The 11,336-nt window shown below is 37.1% G+C and overlaps 1 protein-coding gene across 8 annotated transcripts in view; it reads right to left on the bottom strand.

Annotated features, from left to right (window-relative positions):
- DLGAP1 (discs, large (Drosophila) homolog-associated protein 1) overlaps window positions 1-11,336 on the bottom strand; it is a 341,764-nt gene that overhangs the window by 310,690 nt on the left and 19,738 nt on the right. For 2 of the 8 annotated variants that reach the window (XM_012652096.1, XM_012652098.1), the window contains exon 1: window positions 1,894-2,020. The exons of the other annotated variants lie outside the window; for them this stretch is intronic. In XM_012652096.1, the coding sequence (XP_012507550.1) occupies window positions 1,894-1,944 (51 nt within the window). In that variant the 5' untranslated portion in view covers window positions 1,945-2,020. Of the gene's footprint in view, window positions 1-1,893; window positions 2,021-11,336 lie in introns of those variants that run through there. 8 annotated transcript variants of the gene reach the window in all.

Genomic DNA, 11,336 nt, shown 5'->3' with positions numbered 1-11,336 from the left:
CAAAAAAAAAAAAAAAAAAAAAGATGCTGGCCAAAGAGCCTTGCACACTTTCATCATCAAGTTGGTTTGAGGTGGCAGTCGTGGATTCAAAAGTCATACTGGTATGAAAGTCTTCTTATTGTACAAATGGCAGGAAATAGAAGACAACAACAAACATTTGTCTTCTGGTTTGTTTCTGCAAGATTTAAAATGAACATAGGGCAACCCATAGGTTCTAGATTAGTAATACTGGGAAGAAAGGAAATGGGGAAAATAGCAGACTTAAATAAGCACAGAAGTGCATGGGAGCCAGCCAAGAATGGTCTGGAGTGATGAGGTGTGAGAAGGGAAGGGGGAAAAGAGGAAAATAAAATGAGCACCTTTCAAATCCAACACAACCACCCACATTTGAGCTTCCAATATACTTCCACAAACAAAGAGTAGCTGCGAAATTTTAAAAGCTTGAAGTATGAGCAGGTAACATATGTCTGTCTTATTCTTAAAAATTAATTGCGATAGACTAAAATGCCACACTCCTACTTCTTGAAGGTTTACTGGAATAAGAGGCATTTCAAGAGAAACGTCTAAATTTTTAGGTGAACTCTAGATAATATTTCAGGTGGAAGTCAGTCATTAGTGGTAGCTAAATACTTGTGCTCAAACCCTTAACATTCGTTCATACTTCTAGGAGAAACAAACATTGTGAACGGAGGAAATAAATGTTCTTCCTTATCTATAAAAGTCTGATTGTGATGTTTGAAGACTTCCATGAAACAAAAATACCCGGTGCCCACAGCCCATTTCTCTCGCATAAAAACAGAATATGAAGATGAGACAGTGAGAATAGGAAGAACATTTCCTCCCCGTTTCTCCAAAATTTCCCACATACTTTGGCTGTTTTTGAACAGACCTTCTGAAATATCTTTTGAGGTCACCTACTTTGAGAGTATAGAGTCTCTGATTTTCAGGTGACATGGCAGCCCAGAATGCCTGAAAACATAAATCTTAATTATATTTTCCATTTTTGTTATTCTTTTAGAAAAGAAAAGATTATATTTTTCTTCCCAGTCTTGCTAAACCTTTGCTAGTTTCAGGGATTTGAGCTACGATCTGACTGAAATAAAAACATCCATGTTAAACACCAAAAAGCTATACTACAAAAAGCGAAGCCAATCTAGTAATTGTCTCATCACTTCTTGTTTTTGAGATATAGTATCCAACATAGCAATAAAATTCCCAGAGAGATCAGATGGTTTCTAATTCCATCAACTTAGGGGACAACTACATTTTCCACATGAACCAGAAATCTTTGCAGCCATGGTAAATCAAAAAAGTAATAACAAAATTCACACTACCAGTATGCTGCTATTTTAAAAATCCAATCTTACAAAATAAAACTCACCTAAACCGAAGCTGTGGAATAATTTTAGCAATTGAAAATTACTGCTTTCTCTAGAATAACATGTACTTAGAAGTGAAACGATTCAGAAACCAACATGATGTATGTATTCTGCATTCTTTAGAGCAAATTCAACATCAGTTTACACTATATCATGCTAAATATATTCAATAATCAGTACTTAAATAATTTAGCCTGTCTTTGCTGTCTCCAAATATTCTGCTGTTTAACTAAATTCACTCTGCACTATGGATGACAAAAACATTAATCTACAGATTTCATTCTTACTAGAAGGCTGGATTTCTCCCTTAACCCAGCAAGTACCAAAAGCAACCGAATCGGAGGAAGAGGGTACATTGGGGGTACTCTTGATAACATTGTTCATCTCAAATTTACAGACATCACGAAACATGAAATTAACTCCAGCGAGAAAAATGATGAATTAGCACAGAAATCAAGCACACAGAAAAACTATTTCTTTCCCTTTCCATAGACTACAATTGCTATTAGCTTACCTTATTAGCCGGAATGCCAAACAGAAGGTCTTTATGGAAAATTAAGTTCATTATTCATCTCAGCTTTGATTTGGTGTAGTGCAGCTGAGAGCATTTAGCTTCTCCCTATGATTTGCCGAGGCAAAGTGGTTGAGTGAGGCAGTAAACACAGGGCTTGGGGGTGGGGGGACAGTGATTGGCCAGGGCTCACAACTCAAGACTCGCAACTTTACATTTTCATTCATATGAAAATACTTAATGAAATCAAATCTTATAACTGAAGAATGACACTTAAGTGAATACTGGATGCAGATTTTTAAGCCAGTGCAATTGTGCACAGCAGTTGTGGTTGTGGTGTCCTGCACGCTCACTGCCCCAGCAAAATGCCATTGCTCTCTCTTATGGTCTCAGGGGATTCTCGGGCTGTTGATTCACTTTGCAGCACGTAAGGGGGTAACCTAAGTTTTGTCAAGCAGAAGTCCACGTGGGGGAGTGATCTCTGCAACTTGTTAAAAAAAAATGCCTGATTGTCTGACTAGTGATGGGAAGACAAACGCATTTTACAAAGTTGAAGTGTGTGCGCCACACACACAAACTGGACACAACATTCAGACAGCTAACAAACAGAGAGGCTTCAGGGATCTAGAAAAAAAGCTAAGTAACATTTCTCAATAATTAACTTTTTTCTTAAAAAGAATTAAACATGTTTTAGAAACCTCTTGGCAAATACTTTTCATTTTTAAAAAATTGACTTCCGTAGAGAAACATCCCCCCCCAAAATTTGTTTTAAGTGTTTGTGTGTGTGTGTGTGTCTCATTTCTAGATGGGGCTTATTGTAGCTTCCTCTTCTAGGTGCTTTACTTCATAAAATCTGAGTGGGCAGCATTGATTAAAATCCAGCTTTACCAAGTGGACTCCGCAACCACAATCAGCAAGGTCAGTTCCAGGTTATCGATGGACAAGAACCATGTCACCCGACAAGACAATTTTAGTTTAGAGCAAAGACTTTTAAATTTTCTTGCCTTTGTCACTATGCAAAACCAAGCCCCAAAACTCTCCTTTCCTGAATTAGTAAGAGCATGGCTGCATTTGATAAGAAATGATAAAAAAGGCATAATTAAATGATTGGTTTGTCTCAAAATGTTAAGCGTAGTGTTACCAGATGACCCAATGATTACACCCTTAGGCATATACCAGGTGAAATGAAAACAAGCATCTATACAAAAACTTGTACGCAAATGTTCATAGCACCATTATTCACAACAGCCAAAAAGTGGAAACAACCCCAACATCCATCAATTAATGAATAGATTAAAAAATATAGTATATCCATATAATGGAATATTATTTGGCGTTAAAAAGAAATAAGTTATTGATACAAACTATAACATGGATGCATATTGAAAATAGTATGCTAATTGAAAGAAGCCAGTCACAAAAGATCACATATTGGCAAACTTTTCATATCTATATGAAATGTCCGGAATAGGCAGAATCTACAGAGACAGAAAGTAGATTAGTGGTTGCCCTGGGCCTGGGGTGAGAGTACTGGGAAGTGACTGCTTAATGGGTACCGGGTTTCTTATCAGGGTGATGAAAATGTTTTTAGCTGAGATTTGGGTGCTGGTTGCACAACTCGGTGAATATACTAAAACCATTGAGTTATACACTTTGAATGGGTGAGTAATATTTCAATAAAAAATTTATTCTACCACAGTGAATTACATTGATTTGTGAATGTTAAATCAACTTTGTATCACTAGCATAAAATTCATTTGCTCATGATGTATTACCCTTTTTATATATTGATGGATTCAATTTGTTAAGGGCTTGTATGTCTATTTCATAAGGGAGATGGGTTAGTAAATTTCTTTTCTTGTAATATCTTTGCCTTGTTTTGGCATCAGGATTACATTGGTGTAATAAAATCAGTTCTGTTTTCTGGAAAAAAGATAATAATATAATAATTATAGAATAGTTATAAAATTAATTTGCATAGAAACATTGTCATATACTTATATGAATTAGTCATGTGTAATAAATTCTATAAAAGGGAGATGGGGAGAGATGGGGAAGAGAAAGAATGACCCTAAATGTGGGATGCTCTTGAGGACTGGACAGCTGTAGACATACCTAAAGCACCATTCGTGCTGATGTCTTATTGTGGTTAGTTTTCAATTTAAAAAACCCCCAAATCAGCAAAAGTGGGAGCAAGAGAAAAAAGAGAAAGAGGAAGAAGGGAATAAAGGGGAAGGGGAGGAAGGAGAGGGAAGAGGAAGGGAAAGAAGGAGGAGAATGAGGAGGGGGAGAGTTTCTGACCAGATGACATGAAAGGGCAGATGACTGACTCAAGGGGGAAGGTAGGATCACAAAACTTAATTACAGCAAAAATGATACGAAGTAGTCCAGATGAGAAGAGGCGAGCCTGTAAAGAAACCAACTGCACAATGAGGGTTCTGAAGTGTTCAAATGAACGAAACTTGTTATAAACCTGAGAGCTGAGTTCACACTCACGGAAGATTACAGGTGAGCAATGACTGTCCATGCGAAGTGCACCAAAAGGCTAGAGCCCAGAACGAAATGAGGTTCATGAATCAAAAAAAAGAGTCAGGGACAGTAATAAAAAAAAGCCTTTTACAAGAGATGGCTTGGAACGAATAGAAGAACAAGGAAAGTCCCAAGGCTTGTTCCAGATGGCGCAATGTGAACAGATGATGATGGGGAGGAGCAGTGGGGAGGAGGGAGAAGGGGATAAATACCAAACTCTCAAACTTTTATTTCCCTACAGTTTTCTCTATCAAAGGGCAGGATCTTCACTTCAAAAGGGTAAAGGAGGAGCATGGTGAAAAGAGTGTCGAACCCCAGGAAAACCTCTTTGATGCAGATGACTCATCAATGTATTACACATTCTCATTCCAGAACTGCTGCATGAGCTTCAGCTACTTGATAACTTCACTTAGATACTTCAAGTCACTGCACACAGAGCACCTGCAGAGTCAAACTCTCCCTGCCTCCCCTGTCTTCCTCTAGAGCTCTCTACGTCAGTGGATGGAACCACCACCGTCTTTTATGAAAGTAAGAAGCACAGGTACCCTTCTGGACACTTCCCTCTCTCTCCCTCCACATTACCAAGTACTGTTGATTTGGAATCTCTGGACACTACCCACTTGCCTCTCTGTCACGGTCACCATCCTAGTCCCAGCCACCATTTCCTTTCACCTGGAATACTATCCTTGTCTTCTAACTGGTTTTCCTCTTTAATTGTACTTCTCTTTTCACTCTACCCAAAGGGATGTTGTCAGAAGGCAAAAGTTGGTATCTGCTTTCTCCACTCCTCCCACACCCAGAAACAAGGATACAATGACTCAAATGTTAAACACGACCTCCTGGGCCCTGCGTGATATGGTCCTGTGTATCTTTCCAGACTCATCTTGCACCATATTGGTGATCCAGCCACACTAGATTCATTTCTGACCCTTTTGTCTCTTCCTGTCTTTGTATATACTCTTCTTTTTACTTGAGACATTCCCTTGGCTCATTGTCTAATTTACTCTAGCTTTTCCTTTAGATCTTATCCCAATCATTAATTCCTAGGGCATGCTTTGCTGAACTTCTCAAGTCAACATGTTATTACATAATCTCCTCTGTCGGTATTGAGCAAAGCATCACTTGGGATAATCTTTCACTTAGTTAAACTCACCATGTACAGATCTGACTCCCTGTTGCGCATTGCATGGAGAGAAGGCAGGGAATAAATGTTTTGGGATCAGGGACCCTACATCTAATCATAGGTGCTAGATGTTTAGGGGAATACTAAAAAATACCAGTTGCCTACACCCTAGAATCCATGGGGGCCCTAGTCCTGTGGAAAGCTGAATTCAGTCATGATTCTCCTAATGAAGAAAGGGACAGCCCTGAATATAGACAGTTCACTGCCAGAGAACCAGGAAAGAGCTCCCAGAATAATTCAACAATAGCCCCTTACCATGGTAGTAAACTCATATTCATTGTGTGATTGATTTGGGAATGTTTATCTCACCACTGGACAGGAAGCAGCAGGAGAGTAGGAACCATGCTTGTTTCTGATCATCGTTGTGTCATTTGCCTTTACATAGGACCTAGCAATGGCAGGCATTTAATAAATACTTTTTGAATGAATGCATGAATGGTAGAGCTCTAAAATTGGTAGGCTGTGGCCAGAGGGTAATGATAGCATAACTGCTACCAGCAAAATACTTTAAAGCATGTGTTTCATGTAGGGTGTCAGTACGAGAACTTTGTGTATACATCTGACCATTCTACAGCTTTCCCTTGTCGATGTGGCTGTGATGCCGCTATAGTACACAGACCCACTTTTACTCGAACACACATTTTGCTTAGAAAATTAGTATGTTGATTTAAAATATTGTAAGACACTTTAGATTAATAATTTAATTTTCCCAATTAAGACAGTTTTCTTTTTAAAAAGAAGGCACACCTAAAAACATTAAGCTTACATTTTTGTGCCTGACAAATTAGAACTCAGAGAACTTTTGGGTGGGACCCTGGAATCAACATGGGTAACCTGAAAATTGTTAAAAAGAAATGGTGATGGCAAAAGACAGGCAAGACTTTTGAATCTTCACAAAGATCTGTTCTGTATATAATGGCTTGATAGGCTTGACTTTACAACTCAGCATCCTCCTAGAACAGGCTACGAAATGGAAGGTCTGTGAACACTGAGAGAAGCGGCCTGGGTTTGGTAAGCAACAGTATGCTAAGCTGACTGTGCTTTATTTTTACTTTTGAAGATTAACTTGGTTGATAGGTAGACATATACCCTGAGATTCCTTATGCAAAATCATCTTCACAAAAAAAAAAAAAAAAAACCAGGAGAAAATATTTTAAAATCTTAACAAGATTAGTTTTTGCAGGAACTGGATTTTCTCACTTCTCCTGGAATCCATTCCAAACAACAATAATAATAATAGAACAAAATGAAGAGAAATACCCACAAATTACATTTGCAACAAAACCAGCAGAAAATCCACAAACTCCGAAGTCCGAGTCAGGCAGAAAGGCAAGGAGGGCAGTCAGGACACTGCGGTCGGTAAATGGGAGGTTTGAAGGGTCCTACACCCGGGAGAGCCCAGGAACCTCTGTTGAATATGCATTCCCCAAACGTGAGGACCTTCACCTAAGAGGGGAGTGCTGTGGGAAGGACTGGGATTAATGTTGCCAGAGGAGGGTGAATGGCAAATCTCATCAACAGTTAGAAAAATTCTAGAAGTGTTTCTGAATGTGACAGTAACATTTATGTTCCCATGGGACAGGCAGCCTGTGGGGTGACCCATGAAGTAAAGTGAGGAAGAACAGAACTAGGTTTGGTTCAAAGCGTCAGAGGATGCACGACTACATAGATGCATCATATCACAGAGAGACAATTTACAACTGCAGCAGCAGCAGTAGCAGAAGAGGAAGCCCCAAATGCTTAGAAACCTACTCCCCTCTATTCCCTCCACGGGAACCTTCTTCTGATTTTCTAGGAAAAGGCAACTCACTCCCATAGGAGTAACATAAAAGCAATACACATGCAGATACTATATGAAATACGAAAAAAACAGACACAAATTTCTTGTAAATAATGAAAACTCACCTGAAAATTATGTTGTCACAAAGAAGATTAAAATATAACCCAACATTCCATTACTAATTAAACCAATAATTAATGAAGCAATTACAGCAATAAAGAAAGGTCACAAAGAAGAATTATAAGAAGTCCAGGAAGAAGAAATAAGAAGACAACAGGAGGTTACTGGCAGATTGCTGGAGGATATGAAACAGGAACTGGCAGAATTGAAGGCAAAGGAAGGGACATAAAAGATAAAAGTAAAAAAAGCAAATAAATGATACAGAGATACAAAAGATAAAGGGTTAGAGGGAAATCCTGCTTTGAATCCAGGCAAAGGAAATCTGACATAATAGCTGTAATTTCTGAAGAAGAAAAGCCAAAACAATGGAATAGAATAATTATCTTGAAATATAATTCAAGAAAACAATTTAAAAATAAAAAAGCCTTAAATCTATCGTATCAGTGAAAAAGTCATCCAGAATGGTCAACGCAAAGATATATACCAGAGAAAGTTTTGGAAAGAATCCTTTAGTAGTCAGGCAAAAAGATAAAATCAGTTTAAGAAAGAGAAAATGAGGTTGACATCAGACTTATCCACAGAACATTTAACCCTAGCCCACGGTGGAGCAGTATCTATGAGATACCAAGAAAAGAAGGCAGGATCCAAGGATTTTCTGTTTAGTTAAGCTCTCCTTCAAGTGTCAAGACTCAAAGAAAAAGACAGCTTTGAATATGCCAGAATTTGGGTAATATTACTCAATACGTCTAAGGGGAAACACTAAGGGAGAAGCTATTCATTAATATGAATTCAACAGAAAAATGTCAAAATGTCAGAACTAAGGCCAAAAACCTAGGTCAATACATTTTAGAAGGGGTTTATTGTCTTATTTCTGAACTTAAAAAAGAATATGTTAATGATACAATATGACATGACGTTCCTGTTGGCTATATAAAGATACACTTTAAGAATTTTTTTCTGTTCCTAATGTGTTATAGATTTTTGTTGTTACATCATTACTGGCTGTTGAATATTTTGAAATATCTTTTACGCATATATTGAGTTAGACATATGTGTTTTTCTTTTAACCTCTTTGCGCTATGAATTATGTGACTATCTTCTAATGGTAAGCCTTCCTTTTGTTCCTAAATAAATGCCATCTGGCCTTGCTATTTTACATTATTTTTAATTGTTTCATTTTATTCCTAAGTTTATTAAAAATTTTTGCATAAATTCATGAAAGAAATGGCATTAAAATTTTTCTTTCTTAAATTGCCCTTGTCTGGTTTAAGACCATATTAAATTCTAAAACAAATTAGGCATCTTTTTTGTTATTCTGATCTCTAGAAGAATTTCACAGGTTTCATAAAACTAGCTGGATCTGGTCTTTTTTTTTTTCCTGAGTAAATTTTAAACTAATGTGTCAGTTTCTTAATATGTTATAAAGGTATTCAAAGTTTCTGTTTTTTTTGGGTTTTGAACAATTTATTTATGCAGGGAACCAAGCACTTAAGTTTTCAACGTACAGGTTGAATATTCGTTATCCAAAATGCTTGAAACCAAAGTGTTTCTGATTTCAGATTTTTTTCTTATTTTGGAAGATAGTCAAGCACCTAATAAGGTTTTGGTGAATGATGACTCAATATAAGATAGTGGTCCTATAAAATTATAATATTGTATTTTTATTGTCCCTTTTCCATATTTAGATGTATTTAGGTACATAAATACTTACCACTGTCTTACAACTGCCTATAGTATTCAGTAGAGTAACATGCTGTACAGGTTTGTAGCCTAGCAGCAATAGGCTGTACTATATATCTTAGGTGTTTAGTAGGCTATACCATCTAGGTTTGTGTAAAGTACACTCTGATGTTCACACAATGAGATTGCCTTATGATGCATTTCTCAGAATGTGTCCCTGTTGTTAATTGACACATGATTACATTTGCATCTCACTGGTTCAGCATCTTTAATCTGAAAATCCAAAATTTGAAATGCTCTTGAGTATTATGTCGGCTCCCCAAAAGTTTTGGATTTCAGAGCATTTCAGATTTCAGATTTTCAGTGTAGGAATATTCAACATGTATTCATATGAAGCTTGTTTCTGTTCTTTTTGTATGATAGATATAATATTTAATATTTACTGGATATATATCCATGTCCTCTTTTTCCTTCCTAACGGTGTTTATGTTGTGCTTCCTTCCCTGCCTTGGTGAATTTATTCAGAGGTTTATCAATATTATCAGTCTTTTCAAAGAACAGCAACAACACAAACTTTTTAACAGTCATTATTTCTGGGTGATTTTTATTATCTTCCCCAAGTTCTCATGTATTTCATAAAATTTACCCAATCAATAAATATATATTAACTCTATGAACCCCTCCTACTTGATAATATCTACAATGAAATGATATACTTTTAAACAAAATAAAGAAATGTGGGCTGGATAGGAGATTCACAAACTGTTTGAATGACCTTCCCTAAATAGTATAAAATAATTTCATGACAAAGTATAGGATAGTTTCCAGTGGGATACATTAGCCTTTCTTTTTGGCTGTATTCTGAACTTTTTTTTTTGAATTGTCAACTTCGATGATGATATATTAGACATAATTATGAGATTTACAATATATAAATAACATCTTGGGAAGATATTTAAAATATTGGATTTCAGATTTCATATTCCCCAATTTTGACAGTGAAAACATTATTTTTTTGTAGTTCATATGGCACTTTTAGGTGGGGGAATTAGAAACAAGCTGTCCCTTCCTCAAGATTCTACTGCCATTTGCTGGAAAATTGTAGAAATAAATAAGTAATACTAAGAGCACTACTAATATCAGTGATTCTCCCTGGAGTTAGGCAGTGCACAACCTACACATCAGTACCCAGTGGGCCTGGGCAAGAAAGATGTACTCATGTCTACATAATAACATTTACTAAAGATACATATAATATTTTACATTGCAGTAAACCACTCAAGTGTACCGAACAAGATGGGGAAAAATGTCAGTATGAGTTTACATGAAAAAATTATCCTAGACATTTTAGCTGAGTGTGAGACAGGTTTGACATGGCAGCTGAACAAGCTGGTACTTGTGTAGTCCAAAGATTTTCACTGAAAGCTGTGAAGTCCAGAGCCAAGTGAAATATTGTTCAAACAATTATACCATAGGCTAAGAGGAATGTTACCTTGCTTGGGACAAGATACAATTTGTCAACTGGGATGCTGAAAGTGCTTTGAGGTCTGGTCTTAAAGAACTGCTGAAGGAACTAGGTCTGTTGAAGGGGGAATGATTAAGACTTAAGGGGCAAATAAGGGTTTTCATTGAACATTTGAAGGTCTGCCACATGGAGGAGTAACTGGATACATTTCATGGGAGTAACTGGATACATTTCATGTCGTTCTACAACCAAGTAAATAGGAGGTGGATTTGGATTCACGGTAAAGAAGAATTTTCTACAGGGAGTGTCAGGACTGGGAAGTGTTACTGGGGTGAACAGTCAGACAACCTTTCTAGATATCATTTGGTAACATGTGCAGAGAGCCTTAACATTTTGCACGGCCACTGGCCTGGCTTGTCTACTTCCAGGAGTTTCTCCTAAATAAGTAGGTGGACGCTTATTGAGGTGTTTGTAACAGTAAAAGATCTGGATAGGTTGCTAAGTAAATAAGAGTGGGGAGGGAAAGAAATATGAGAGAAACGGAATGAGAGCAAAGAGAACTGGAGAAAGAGAATGAACTCCGTAGAACAGAAACCACTACTTTAAGTACAGGGGTAGAACACAGGAGAAATTATTAGAAAATTGCCAGTCAAAATAAGGTTGAATGCAGGACACTGAGGCAGTGGCCC

Source organism: Propithecus coquereli, unplaced genomic scaffold, assembly GCF_000956105.1.
Source record: "Propithecus coquereli isolate 6110/MARCELLA unplaced genomic scaffold, Pcoq_1.0 Scaffold38, whole genome shotgun sequence".
Lineage (NCBI taxonomy): Eukaryota > Metazoa > Chordata > Mammalia > Primates > Indriidae > Propithecus > Propithecus coquereli.
Note: the sequence above shows the minus strand (reverse complement) of the source record. Positions and strands in the feature narration are given on the sequence as shown.